General features: G+C 34.1%; 1 protein-coding gene across 2 annotated transcripts in view; it reads right to left on the reverse strand.

Moving 5' to 3' along the window:
• Positions 1-15422, reverse strand: part of DYNC2H1 (dynein cytoplasmic 2 heavy chain 1) — a 143509-nt gene that overhangs the window by 125250 nt on the left and 2837 nt on the right. For both annotated transcript variants that reach the window (XM_058045066.1, XM_058045065.1), the window contains exons 3-20: positions 14776-14911; positions 14343-14461; positions 13640-13784; positions 12619-12851; positions 12243-12377; positions 12037-12150; positions 11744-11855; positions 11467-11591; positions 10205-10380; positions 8642-8837; positions 7961-8056; positions 7318-7470; positions 7109-7207; positions 4884-5023; positions 4566-4794; positions 3982-4109; positions 2643-2758; positions 1266-1393 (exon numbers count right to left, since the gene is read on the reverse strand). In XM_058045066.1, the coding sequence (XP_057901049.1) occupies positions 1266-1393; positions 2643-2758; positions 3982-4109; positions 4566-4794; positions 4884-5023; positions 7109-7207; positions 7318-7470; positions 7961-8056; positions 8642-8837; positions 10205-10380; positions 11467-11591; positions 11744-11855; positions 12037-12150; positions 12243-12377; positions 12619-12851; positions 13640-13784; positions 14343-14461; positions 14776-14911 (2580 nt within the window). The remainder of the gene's footprint in view (positions 1-1265; positions 1394-2642; positions 2759-3981; positions 4110-4565; positions 4795-4883; positions 5024-7108; positions 7208-7317; positions 7471-7960; positions 8057-8641; positions 8838-10204; positions 10381-11466; positions 11592-11743; positions 11856-12036; positions 12151-12242; positions 12378-12618; positions 12852-13639; positions 13785-14342; positions 14462-14775; positions 14912-15422) is intronic.

Below are 15422 nucleotides of genomic sequence, written 5' to 3' on the forward strand. Positions count from 1 at the left end.
CTTGATCCTAACATGAGATATACAGAAGTGAATGTTAACTATGAAAGAGGTAAGTGCCACCTTATAGATTGAAGAGATCAACTCAGTTAAATTGAAGAAGAGCAGCAGCGCAACAGAATGTGATAAATCTCTGCATATGTTTGCTGGCTTTGGCTGGCATGCAGGTCATTTTGCTCTTAGTAAATGTTCTGGACTGCTCAAAATGCTTATAATAGAATTGGAAAAGAAGACCAGTCTGTGAGATTATTAAGTTTACTAATGATAGTATGTTATTTCAGGCATTAAAATACTTCACCTGAGAAGAACTACAGAATGAATGCATAAGAAATAATAACTGATGATAATAGTGACAAGCAAAATTAAACTAGATAACCATGAAGTGACAGAAATGTGAAAAAATAAATTTCACATGTACAAGCTGAGTTCTAAGATAAAAACTGCACTTGACTGCTATCTTAGGCCTATGACAGCTAGTTTTACCAAAATGTGAGCTAAATCTAAGGAGTACGAAGCAAAACTAATATTATGAGTCACAGAGACCAAAAAGATAATAAGAGGTAATATTACAATTTCATCATGTAAATCCATGGTTTATTCAGATCTTAAAAGATTTAAAAAATCTGTTGGTCACACAGAAAAATGAAATAGAAAGAAAAGACTTATCAAAAGGCAACAAGGATAATCAAAGTTATGAGTGGGCTTATGCATAAGAAAAGATGAGAATAACTAACACTATTCAATCTGCAACAGAGATTGCTGATACTAGACACAACAAAGTAGAATACAGACATGTGCCATGAAAAGGAAGAATAGGAACTGTTTGGTCCATATCTCTTCCAATATAAGACATAAATGGCATGAAGTTAACAGATGCCAGTTGGAAAAAAATAAAAAGAGGGGTTCTACAAGTAATGGGTAATTGATCTACACTTTACCAGAGTATATTTTGGATGTCAAACATATGTTTGCTCTCAAGAGAAGACAAGGTAAGGCTGTGGAAAAGAAATCCACTGTGTTATTATATGCTCAGGAACCACATAAAACTCAACAAGGTTCAGGTTGAAGGTTAGAAGTAAAAAGTATCAAAAAAGATACCCTGATTTTATCACTCCACTGCTGGACACAAATTACTGTGCTACATGGACTATTGCCCTATGTGACCTGAGCATGATCTTTACTAGTTATTTTTAAATTTAAGTTTCCATACTAGAAAGTAATTACAGTTTTATAGCTGTTGCTCTGGATAGAATAAAATAGTCTCTTACCCCCTCTTTTCGTTCATGTAGGCTTAAATATTTTAAATTGTCTTCTGCTACTTCCTCTACAGTCTGGGGCCTAATCACTAGTGTTTCCATGGCATCAGTGAGAAATGTAGAAACATCACAGAGGTGAGCTACATAAAGATGGAAAACAAAGTTACTATGGAGAGAATATTTCTAGTTTTAAATATCCAAGTCAGACAAATGCACAAGGATACAGCATTAGTCGTAAGTATGCAAAGTATTTATTTAAAAATTGCAGACTCCAATCTTGTCTACTACCTGAACAAAAACTGTACATTTGTGTTTACAAGTAGCTTTCCAAATGTAATCCACTGTGTCCAGTGTATGATTTAGACCATAAGTATCAGAACTCCTTCTGAACATTAAACATAAATAAGTGAGGCATTTATTTATATACTTTTAAAGGTTGTAAAAGTCTTTTTTTTTTTTTTTTTTAGGTAAGCACATATAAATTGGTTTTGGGTTCTTTGGGTTTTTTTCTATTTATTTTGATTTGGGTCTTTTAAAGAGGTTAACTAACCAAAGCCACCTTGCTTTACATATTGAGAAGATTCACGAACCAATGCCTGCATAAGCTATAATGTTGTATTTACCTAACAAGGTAAATCTCTTTTGATACTGAGAAAGCAGCTGTACAGCTCCAGGAAATCTTCCAGGAAAGATTCACCTTTCAGGCTATGAAATAATTCACTTTCTTGCACAATCCCTGTTTTATGTTTCCTGTGACAACCATTAGATTTAAAGCACAAAGCACTGTTATTCCTCATCGTCTATGCTTTATTCCACTTTGTCCTGCTGTTCCATATATAGGTTAATCACCCAAAACAGGGAAATGTTTTGTATTCTTCAACACAGCTTTAACAGTTTTGACAAGCAATTCTATGGAGTAAGTCCAGATTATTGTAGACTGCTCATGAAGTATTTCAATTTGTAAAAGAAAAATCTAATAGCATTTTTATTACATTTTATGACACCTTCTCAAACATCTAGGAAATTTTCCTCTCTCAAACATTAAATAAATTTTCTTCTCCGAAGAAACAAAATTTTTCTTCAGATAAAAGAAACAAGCAAGACAATATCCATATGTATTCTTTTACATCTGTAAGAGAGGTGGCCCAAACAAGAAAACAGGAAAGATACACAATGGACATCAAAGGGTCCTAGGCTACATCTGTAGTGAAAAAGTAATATTGAGGAATACACAGCTGTAACAGATTATTTTCTCTGTATTGTGACTTCTGCAGTTCACTCTGCCTGAAAGTAAAATATTTTTATAAAAAAGTATATACATTAACACAAATGTGCCCAAGTACAACAGAAACAAACAAAACTAAAATACTGTTCATTGATATTATTTACCTTGAATAGATTTTCTCAAAGAAACAACTAGAATGTCATACAACTTCTGGATGAAGTCATCAATCACAGTTTTCACAGGGTTGCAATTCACAGTTAAACAATCTATTCTGATCGTGCTTCAAAAAAAGAGATTAAAAGACAGCCAATATTCAGTAGCATACTTAGTTGTTAGTAGCTCTAGATCTATGTACAAGTATAGTTTACCCCAACTTCATAGTTTAATGAGAAATTTCCCTTATAATTCTACAAGTGAAAGTCATAGCTTCTTGGGAAATTAAGCCATAGTATTGAAATTTTTACAACAATTATACATTTTACTTTCAGTTTTATGGGGACTGAGGTCCAATGCTCTGCTTCTCCAAATAGTTAGAAAATGGCTTGATTTTATATTACCAGTGCCATAAAATTCTGAAAGGCTATTACCATACTCAAAAGAAAAACACATTCATTATTTGTATATTCTTGTCTTTAATTCTCTGATTTCCATTACAGTTCACTAACTCAGCCTTCAACAGCAATAAGAACTGAAGACAAGCCATAGAGAATCATTTCAAGGCCCCATATCTAATATATCAGTGACCATAAGTAGATACCCAAAGAACACTAAGCAAAAGGTCTGCCTTACTTGATATCTTCCTGACTATCCTCCCTCAACACTAATCTTTTCACCTCATGGATTTCTTAGCAACATGTTGCTTCTGCCTATAAGGCACATCAGCCAGCTTCTCTTCTATATACCTCAGTTTGTCCACGAACTCATGGAAATCTTTACTATTCAGAGTATCACTACCCACAAGTTCTACTTCTCCAGCCTGGAATGTCACATCTTTCTCCTTGCTCTAAACATGATTCCTACCAGTTTTACTTTAGAACTCTAACCATACAGTACAATTGGTTTGTGAGAATATACATAGGAATAAAAGCCTACCCTACCATATTTTAAACTACAAGTTGTAAGAGGTGATCAAATGTTTCATTACGGGAATTACTTCAGGACAAACATTTGCTATGTCTGTATCTAACTCCCACATATATTTCACATGTACAGGACTTAGCTAAAAGATTTGTTAAAATACTATGTTTTGGAATATTTCAGGACTAGCCCTGAATTCTGAGGAAGTTTCCCATTATATCAAGAAGAAGTAATTAGTTTTCAGAGAAGGTGACACAAAAAAAAGAGAGTATCAAAAAATAAAAATGAAAAATCGAAATCTAAACACTTAAAAACTACATCCACATTTTAAACACTTGATCTATATCTTCATCTCTATTTTACTACTACCTTTAAAATACCTGATAGAATACAATATTCAAACAAAAGAATAGAGTTACACTATACCTTGGAAGACGTTCTGCTTCTTTCCCTCTCACTTTTAATGCCTTGAAATTTTTTTCCCAGTCCTGTTTGCTAGAAAGGTGTGTCTTCACCAAATGTTCCATATCTACTTGGCCAATTACGACCCATTCCTTTCCAACATTATTTTTTTATTCCATGGAAAAGAAATATTTTCCAGATTAAAAAACAGTTTCTCAATAACATTAAAATACTCTAATAAGGTTTTCAAGTTACATTCTCTTTAACCTTTGTGCTTCTTCAATTATCTGTACATTTTCCTAGGGCAAAAATCAGGAGGTAAAAAACAGTTCGACATGTTCATACATCTAAGGCTATTCAAAACAGAAAGAGTGAAAAGTCAGCTATTATACAGAGTATTCAAAAGGAACTATAGATATACTTCAAGTCAGGCATGTACTTCAGTGGTTGGCTTGACAAGGATGGACTCACTAAGCTTTTGCTTACATGCCTTCAAGAAAAGAACAATTCACAAATGTCATTGCTCAACTACTTCTAGAATGTCCAAAGCATAAAATGATACAAATCTAAGTGAAAAAAGGTATGAGTAGGTTTACTATGGAAAATACCTTGAATTGATTAGAAACATCTGTCAGCCTTCTGAACAAATCCTCTGCTTTGCTGAAAGCGGTCAGAAATCCATTTGCATTTCTTTCAGTCATAACAGTGAATATAGACTCATCTTCTGCCTCACTTACTCCCCTAAACTGATTTGGAATAGAGATGAATCTCTTCATTTCTCTGTAATATCTAGCTCGCACTTCTTCAAAAGGAGGTCTGAATTGCAAGCGACCTTGCCTAAAAAGTGAAACAAATAACAGAAAAACTAGTATCTTAATGTAATATGTGCTCGAATATTTTCTTTTAAGAAAAAAAAAAAATCTTACTTGAATGTCAGATCAATAATTATCTCTGGTAGATTCTCATTGAGTGCTTCTAAGCCCATTTGATACTGATGCTCCAGAGCTTTGTAAAGTTGATGATTCCAGTGTTGTCTCCAAGCTTTCATATCACTCGATTTGAAACCCTAAAATTTAACAATGTTTATTTTTATTTTATTCCTCAAACCATAAGATGAAACTTATACAGTATAAAATCCAAAGACTGAGACCTTATTAAAATTCAGTAATCACACAGCTGGCACAGACCAGGTCATGGCACCAAGCTGGACAGAGTTTAAGGACCACGTGGACAACATACTTAAGTCACAATGTTTAGTTTTAGATAGTCCTGTGAGGAGCAGGGAGTTGGTCCTTGTGGGCCCCTTCTAACTCAAGATATGAGTTTTTGATTTTGTGACCAGTTATTGCATTTATTGCATTTATTTCAAATTAATATAGGAATTAAAAAAATATCCAAATCAAACAGTCTCTGTGGTAAATCAACATAGGAATTTCACTGATATTCATCACCCATTGGTTTAACCAGAACGTTCTTCAGGGTTACTCTAAAATGCACAGGACTCCACTGGAAATAACATAAAGAGCTGGCTGAATATGAGACTTAAACCTGTATCACACCTTCTATTTTCTTATAATATGTAAGCTACCTTTTAAATATAATTAATAAAAATTCTTGTGTGTTTCCACAGAACAATGTTAACTAATAGATTATTGTAAAATTTTACTTCAAAGAATTCAGTTTTTCATCGAAATCTGCTACACTGGACTGTAAGAACATGGAAAGCCTTATCATACAGTCAAGTTCTGTAAATCATAGAATATTCTGAGCTGGAAGGGTCCCACAAGGACCATCAAATCAATCTCTTAAGTGAATTGTCCATACAGGGATCAAACCCATTACCTTGGCATTAGCACCTCGACCAATGGAGCTAAATGGTCATTTGCAAATCATGGAGGAATTTGCAGAAGGACAATAGAAGCTAGGAAATAAGCTAGAAACTCCTTCCAGGTTAAAAGGTTATTTTGTTTAATTGGAGATTTTCAGGCAGGGCTTTGGAGGCAGTCCAGGTTTGCTGCAGGAAGCTATACAGTTAAGGTCCGTCCTACAATTCAAAGCTGCCTGTAGGAGCTCTTCCAAGATTCTAAAGATTAAGAAAACCTGAAGTTGTCTTAATTAAGCCTTAAAACAATTATAACAGGGTTTTTAAAGAAATATGTAACATATTGATGACAACAGCATTAAGACTACATCATCTTATAATTCTTGGAATCACATCTAGTCAAAGATTTTTGAAGAGTGACTGAAAACAGTTAAGGTAATTTTCCATCTAAAAACATTTCATAATATCAAAATAATTTTCAAACATATCCTAAAGGAAATCTAGATTCTTTTCATAAAATATACCAATTTAAAGATAAAAATCTGCAAATTAAACTTAAAAAGAAACCAATCCAGATTATTTTTTATATTATCTTGGGAGAATAAAACCAAAATTAGAAGTAAAATACTGTAAAGACACTACATTTATTTGACTAGCAAATACCAATGGAAGTAATTTGCATTATAAAGCATAAGAACAACATATCCATCTAGGAATATAGTCCTTTGATTGCTGAAGGCTATAGGAAAAACTAAACTGGCTTGAATAATAACTCAAAATAGCTTCCTTGGTAATATGATATTTTTAATCAAAATCATTATCATCTTAATGACACTAAGGGTCTTTTCCAACCTTAAGGATTCTGTGATTCTGCTTAAAAGTTGTCAGTCGATAAGTGAACAAACAAAAATATGTTTTTCTCATTATTTCAGGCAGAAATGCATTTTAATTGCAAATTTTATACATTTGTTTTATTCTGTGTGTGGATCACTCATTATCTGTACCAATTTCTTAATTTTAATTTGCATTAATGGCTCAGACACAACTGATCTACATTACCCAAGGTTTTCCCATTTCCTCATCTAACACCTGTCATTGACCAAAAGTTCTTCTCCCATTGCTAGTATGCCAAAAAAAAACTGATCTCCATCCTCCTCATCTGTAATTTTATCTCACGTCTGGCATTAACTAGGACACAGATGTTTTCCTAAGACAACTAGTAACTCTTTAATCAGAATTAATTCAATCATGCTATGTTTGAGTCTTAAATCTTGATTACTGTTGAAAAGTCAAACATTCGCAGTTTGCAGTAGGAAAATCAAACCCTGCCTGTGACTCGAGGCTGGCAAAACCAGTTCTGAGCTCCTGAAGTCCATCTTTCCAACGCTGCTGCTGCCGCAGTAGATCAATATTCATAAGGGATATGACCTGTTAAAAGAATTTTAAGGGATAATAAACATACTTATCGTCATGTAAATTAAAGAAAGGTTAAGGTATGCTATGACAGACATGACTTCAATTTCATCGGGAAAATATACCTTTTGTATGAAGTTTGTGTGCCACTTTCTTAGTTTTCTATTTTCAGTGGAAATACGTTCAGCAGCACCTTGGAGTTTTTGGATATAAGCCTCTAGTTCTCTGGGATTATCCCATGTTATTTGAGCTTTTCCTCCAGGACCTGATTTTGGATGCTTTAAAAACACACATTTGTAACATTTAATGACAGTCTATCAACCAACATCCAGAAGTGATAATATAACAAAAATTGTTTTATTCCTAGCAAAACAAATGGAGGATCTCCCTTTCCCTAGCTGCAATAGAGACAAGATAATCTGGCAAATCACAGACATGTAGGGGCATAGCATTATAGCTACGCCAGTGCACTGGAGAGGGATTAATGACAGACTCCTAACAGAGTTTGAAATAGATCAACTGATGTTGAGACTGCTGCTCCACAAAGATAAGCAGACATCTAAAGATGGGAGAACACCTTAAATGCCTCTCTTGGTCTTTGTTCTGCATAGATCAAAACCAAAAATGTGACAATAATTGCTAATCAACTTCACCTGTTTATCAAGAAATAATTTTTTAATAACAATGCAATAAATGTAAAAAAAGCAGCACAGAATATGCACAGATACCACTGAAATTAAAAAGACAAAGATAGGAGAATTCTTTCACCTTAATTATCTGTTCAAATGCTAGAGCAGATTGTAACATCATTGGCTTTTGACTCCAAATCATTTGTTGATCAATAGAATTATAGAAATGTGCCACCTGTAAAAAAAGGAGAGCTTAAATTTAAAAGAAAACATAAAAAGTCTCATGTCACCTTTGCCCAAGCTGTAGGAGTATCCCAGATATCAATGACACCTCATGTGAAATTGAACTGAAATACAAGCCAAACAAAAACATATGCGGCATTCAGTGCAACCAAAAAATAGGTCCTCCACCCCCAAAAACCCCAAACATACTTCCATTAAAATACTTGCTCATATATTTTCAGTTGAAAACTAGCAATGGTGAGGAAAAGTTGTTACATTTTATGAGAATTCCCTTTAGCCATAATTATAAAAAACTGAAACTAAAACCGGGTAATCAACTAATTACTTGTCGTATTTTTGTATATTCATACAGTAACTTCATATGGCTTTAATATTGTATTTCAAAAGAAGACATATTCTGAAATTTTAAAGCATTTTTGTTTTCTTTTATGGGCTTTTCTACTTTTTCAAGAAAGAAGTCACTTTCATACAGACAAGCACAATAAAAAGCTTAACCACACAGACAGAAAAGACAGCACTGTAGAGAAGTTCAAGCAGGGAAGTCAGAACAGGAAGTTATTATGGCATAATCTTATACCTGCTTGAGGATGACTGCCTGCTTGCAGAACTTTTGTGCAGTGTTTGCAAGATGCTGTATTTTAGCTGGTATAGCAAACCCAAGGGCTGAAAGCTGACGTACTTCTCTCAGCAGAGTCACCAAACGATCTGAATAAAGTATGTTTAATGTTCCAGAAATGGGATCCAACTCCATCACAGGGCTGTTAGCTTGGATACTGAACCAAAATCAAACATATTACTGAATATAATTTGATATTTATCCTTTCTTAGGTGCATTTTACCACAATATAACAAACTATACAAAACAGCTTCATGTCATTCTATTTTGTTTTTCTATGCATATTAACATTTTCATTTACTCAGAAATTATTCCAGTGACCCTTCCTTTAATTCAAAGCCAATGAAGATAAAACAGATCATTTTTGCTTACAAAGTTTTTCAGGTTTGTGAGGATAGTTAACATGTAACTCACTGCTAGACACTATTCTAGATTACACTGTATCCATCACAGTCTGTCAAGCAGGAGCCTTACCAGCCCCAGTCTCCAGCACTGCAAAGAGGCAAGAAAATAATGAAATAACCAATCCTAAGAACCAGAACTTGAATCAATGGAGAATTTTGGTATATTCAACCAGATGCTCATAAGAACATCAGCCTTTCTGCAGACTTTATTCTATTTTTTTCTCTACTTTAGCAATGCTTCTACTACCATCCTTTCTTAAATACTTCAGCCTTACTGATTCTTTTCTTTTTTTCTTTTCTCATCTCTTTTCTAGTTCCCATATCCATTGCATTCCCCTTTGTAGGGAGCTACTTCTTTTCTTGTTCTTTTAGTTAACCATTTCACATATTTTAAAATCTCAGAATAACAAGATTTTATAGTACTAATAAATTAGATGGCTGTTATATATTTGAGTATTTTCATTAAAATAAAAGCTTTTGCTTAGTATAAACTCCTGTATCCCCTGTAACTGTGGACAAATTCTTTTCAGAGGAATTATGCAACACTCAGAGTTGAAGACAGAAGATATGTACCCAATCAACTAGAATTGTTAAAATATATTTCAGTATCCCATACAGAAATTTTATTATTTTGGGAAAAATATTCATGACGTTTAAATTTATCTGCTTACCCTTCTTTCATCTGCCTTCTGTAGACTGCAGAATTTCTTGTGCATAACAATTAATTTGTTACTCTACATGTGTTATCTGTATATCAGAGCTATATTCTCATTTAGTCTCTATGCATTATCACTATAAAGATTACAGTGGGTAACAAGTAAAAACAACAAGCAAACCAAACATGTCTTTCATTCCAGGTGCTAACAAAAACTTCAAGATTAGCTATTGATCTGCAATATTGGCTATTAATTAATAATTCATAATATTGCCCTATATACTTCATCTTACTAAGCAAGACTGGCAGGATGATGACAGTAAAATAAATTGATCTATTTTGTCTCTCCATTCATTCTCTCAACCCTGTAATAGTTTTTTATTTCCTTTGTCAAGTTCTAATGAATTATACCACACTACAGATTTCACTATTTAATAAACATTATTTAAACAAGAGTGTATTTACCAAAGTCCTGACTTGGGATTTGATAATTCTGACTGGATATCCCTAGACCAATCATCAAATTGTTCTTGCTCATATACTTTCAGCTGTTCCAGAAGAGAATTTGCACTTTGATGAAAAGTTTGAAATCCAGGTAAGTCAGACAGAAGAGCCTCTGCCAGCTTAATAGAATCATCCACCTTAAATACAATAACAAAGAAAAGAAGGTTAATTTCCCAGTATTCAGTCAGAAAAGAAAAATCACCACAATAAAACTCAGTATTACAAAGCATCCAAGTGGGATTCAAAAGCTGATTAGGGAAAAAAAGTGAATTCTAAACTGTGTCCCAATGTCTGAATTCTCTTTACAGTAAATTGGGTTTGAATAAGCTGTTCACTAATAACACTGACAATGGCACCCACTCCTATTAAGATACCCCAAGATATCCCACTTGGTCTTCAATTAAGTCTCTGTAAAGGTACAGATCTCCCATGAGTCTTCTGTTGTATCCATAAGGTCCATGACAATACTCAAAGGTATTTGAAATGGAATTTCGTATCTACAACGGACAAATTAAAGTCCTAGTCAATACAATCAGTGGATATTTGAGAGCAATTAAAAAATTCAGCACAGCCTAAAGCAGACATAAAACTTACATAAATCAGCTGAATCAGGCTAATAGGTATTCTGGGATAAATACCTTCTATTCTTATTCAAATCTAGAGTTATTGTAGAGGGCACTTATGTTCACAAAAAACATTTTGGTTTTCACTGGTCAGTGTTGTCCAAAAATGTTTAACGTTTCCTACCAAAGTATAAATACAAACTTTAAAAAACAAGATAAATTAAAACAGAATTGTTGTACATTTACTGCAAATTCCCTGGCAAGCACAAGCTCAAAATGTACTACTCCTTGATTTCAAGAAGACACTACAAAGGTTAGTAATAATAAGTGAGGATCAGGATTTCAGATTCTGGGTACCTGTGAATCCTAAATACAATTTTAAAATGCAAACTGGAGGGTAAAATTTAACAAAAACACCTACTGTATGAATTTTAGTCTTTTTTTTTTTTTAAGAGGCAGTTCAATTCACTACAAAAAGACTACATTCTGGGTCTGCCAATAAAATTCAACTTAGCAAGCAGCACCACTGATAAGGAACCTTGATTATGTAACTCTTGGGAAGCTCACAATTTTTCTGTGTGGAATTCTCCACAGAAATGTCAAATACCATGTTCTATATTCTATGAAAAAATGTGTGCAAACAGTAACAGAATCTGTTACCTTCAGCTCCAGCTGCTGTACCCATACAATATTATTGACAACTTCAGAAAGGTTCTTGCCTGACAGCGGTCCAGAAACATCACCAGGAACACCATGGCATCGAGTTCCAAAGTCTGTCTCATAGTCTAACACATGCAAAAGATTCATTAGAACAGAAATCTAACAGAGCAACTTTAGATCATTACTGCAGTTATAAAAATATATGAGGAAAACTGGCATAATTCTGTAAGTAAATAAAGATCCCTGCATGCACAAAAATACTAATGCAATTAAATACCTTTGACATAATCTTGAAGTGCTGCCAGCAATGTTTCCCTCTCAAAAAGCAACTCTTTGCTTATTTTTGGATGCTTTATCAGTTCCTTATGCTTCTGAAATATTTGAAGAAGCTGTAATATAAAGATTTTTAAAAGTTATCACTTTCTTAGGAAAAAAATTAAACATAGACCGATACCACCCAGTAGTGCTGTCTTTGGCTCTAAGTACTTACTCCTATCCCCTAAACTGACTACTTAGGAATTAAATAACTTGATCTTCAGGAAAGTTTTCAGAATACAGAATTACCCATACCTGCAGTGGACTGTCCTGAATTTCTGAAATAAATTTCTTCAATTTGCTTGCTATTTTTTGTTCCACTGGTGCAATAATTCTTTCATACTGAGAGACTGCTGCTCTCCACAATGGCTAGAGATAATGAGTTCATGTGTTAGTTTAGGGCTATATACATTGCGAAAGACACAGAAAGAATGTGAATAAATTAAAAATAAGCATTATACCTCTGTGTAAGGATTATAGTGTACAGGATTTAGGCCAGCAAAGGGTTCAAACACATGGGAAAGATGTAAAGAATTTTTTTCTCCAGCTGGCAAAAAGAACACAAGTTTTTCATGAAGATTTCTAACAGTTAGCACCTATGAGGGAAAGAAAGTATTTGATATAACAAATGTATTTTTACATAAAATTTATATTTACAAGTACACATGTCTCTCCTTTTTACAAGAAACTTTTGAAAGACTCAGACAAACAGATTATAGAATACTAACTGACTCTGAAAAGACTATGGAAGTACTTTAATTCTCTTTTTTTTAACTTGAAACTATGCTGTTTAATTCTGTGTCCAATTAAACTAATGTGTATAATTCAAACCTCTACCTCATCAAGACGTTGGCCAAGTTTGGCTATCAGTTCAGGGAAATATTTCTCATTTTTCCATGGATGCAGAGTGTAATGTTGCCACAGTTGTCCGGTCAGGTATTCACAAGCTGACACCCACTGCTCACAAACCAAGATACCGGCCTGTATATTTTCTTTAACACTGTGAAAAGTATCCTCCCACAAATTCAAAGCTGCTAATTTTCTCTGAACAAATCTACCTAGTGAGCCACCTAGAAGACAAAAAAAAATTAAAAAAACAAGATGTTTAAAATAATTACTTTAATGCTACACCACATTCCAATCACATTAAAAAAAATAGTGTAGTGTCTTGACTTGAAACCACAGAAATGCAGCAATAACTGATTATTTTGTTTCCGATTCAATAAATCTCTTGAATATCTCCAAGGTAAAGAGAAGTTGGTCCAACATGTGAAGCTGATGGATATGGATTCTGGATTCCACACACAAGCATCTGACTTTATCAGCAGCAATGGCTGTATCTGGCTGCTCCCCACAACTCTTCCTCACACACACACACACACATCTGGCAGGAGCACACAACCTCACTGTCCTATGCCTGTCCCCAAACATGGGGCTGCTGTCAAGAGAATGAGAGAAGAACCTGTCTACACATCTTGCTCTCATCTTCACACAGACTGAACTGACCTTTAATGGGAGTTTATGTAAATAAGTTTTCTCCTCTGAAAGAAAGACAGGGAGTCAAACAGAAGCATGACACATCCAGCCCACAGGCTGAAAGATATCCAACTCCATCTTCTAACTATCTATTACAACTACATTCTAACTTACTATTCCCAAGCATATGTAAAGGCATCAGAACTGGCTCAATTACCACATACTAGAAGGCAAATAATATTCATGGATCATAATTACAAGAAGCAAGCACCTTCATGATGTGGGCTGTTATTGGTGCCTTTACAAGGAAGAAGGTCTCTGCTCAAGGAATCCTTTTACTTTTCTTGACTGCTCATTTAATAAAGACTGCATAAAGGCTTACCTATCACATCCAAGAGATTATGCATGCGAGACTGTGGATAAGGATCATGCTCTGTCTGTCTCCACACACTGTCAACAGTGTCCTTGGTAGCCTCCACCAAATCCACAACTTCAAATAATGAGAGGGTATCCAAGTTGTAATAATCCTAGAATAAAATATGCTTAATATGTTTACTTTGCAAACAGCATTGTCAAAATATTTACACTTTTCTGAAGATGGCAAGTGCTGTAGTTTCCTGAGGTTTACTGCATAACAGAATATGTCACAATCCTCTTGAAAAACCAAGCATTTGTGTAAGTTTACTCGTGTGAAGTATTCATTGCTATCTGAAGCACTGTTCAAGAAAGTGCTTTGAGGGTGCCTGAAGTGTTGCACAATAGCATTAATGGCATCCCTTTCATCTCATGAGTCAATCCCCAGCTCACAAACCATAGCATACAGTTCTATTTCCACAGCAGCTCCTAGTATTCAATGACCAAATCCACTCCCAAGTAAATGTCAGCATTCCCATGCACCACTCTCACTAAAAGATACATGAATATCATTTAAAGTAAAACTTCGCTTAAGAAAACATAACTCAATAGTTATATATTCATATATTTGGAAAGAGTGTACATATACTGACATAGATTTCATAGGAAGAGCTAAGTCTAAGTCTACTAAGTCTAAAAATATTTCCCCGATCACACGAAATAAAACATACTTTTGCAATGTCCTCAAATAGGTCTCTAAAATATGAAGCTCTCTCTTTACTACATCCTTTATGTCCACGATGAGCACATTCTCTCCAGAACTGAAATTCATCTGTTGGTGTAAGTATAGCTGCAAATAAAATAGAAAATATTTATATATTAAATGAATGAATGTTTATAAAATACATTCAGTCAGAACATACTTTCTAAAGCAAATTTATACATATGGTTATGCAAATATTCTCTAACTTCTGATCCTGAGTAGATGCAGTATAAAAGTCAACTCTGCTCTTCTCGCATGACCAAGTAATTCCAGTCTACTAACAACAACCAGTTATATTTTACACTGTGAAATCACTGGGAAACCTAAACTCTCAACTTGTAAATAAATTATTTACTCTGAATTCAAAAATTAACTGTAAAAGACATAATTGCAAAACAAACCTCGCACATCATCTTCACTGAATTTTGTTCCCGTGTAACTGGGATCTGATCGTCTGAGAGCAGTACTCAAGCCAGCTTCAAGTTCACTTAGAAGTTTCTGGAGCTTGGGATCAAATGCTTTACTCCATTTCTCATCCTGTAATGAAAATTTTGAAAATTATGACTCACATGATAGAGGAATTAGTATTTTCTTCCCATTAAAAAAATACAAAATTCAGATTAAGTACCAACCACGTAGTGGGACAATGTACCATTTTTTCCCCTGAAGTCAAGGAAGAGCACCTCATTCTTTTGATTTAACAATTCAGAATAATACTATAAAAAAACATTTTTATTACAAAATCAAAAGTCAGTTGCCAGGTTCATAAAAGCACCCTGAAAGCATGTGAGCCATTTTTCCACATTAACCACCAATGGCTAGTGTATTCCACATTTCCTGTCAGGCATATGTATGACCAGAACCTTCTTTAAATCCTTACTGATAGGAGCTTAAGTACTTTCTTTAACTTAGCAACTATAGCTATCAACCACTGCTTAATCTCCTCAAACATTTTGGTTTCATGACATGAAATATTTAGCTCAGAATTAGGTAACATCCTATTGAATTCCAATGTCTCAATATAAATCTACAGAACATTAAAGTAATA

Source organism: Melospiza georgiana, chromosome 2 (assembly GCF_028018845.1).
Source record: "Melospiza georgiana isolate bMelGeo1 chromosome 2, bMelGeo1.pri, whole genome shotgun sequence".
Classification (NCBI taxonomy): domain Eukaryota; kingdom Metazoa; phylum Chordata; class Aves; order Passeriformes; family Passerellidae; genus Melospiza; species Melospiza georgiana.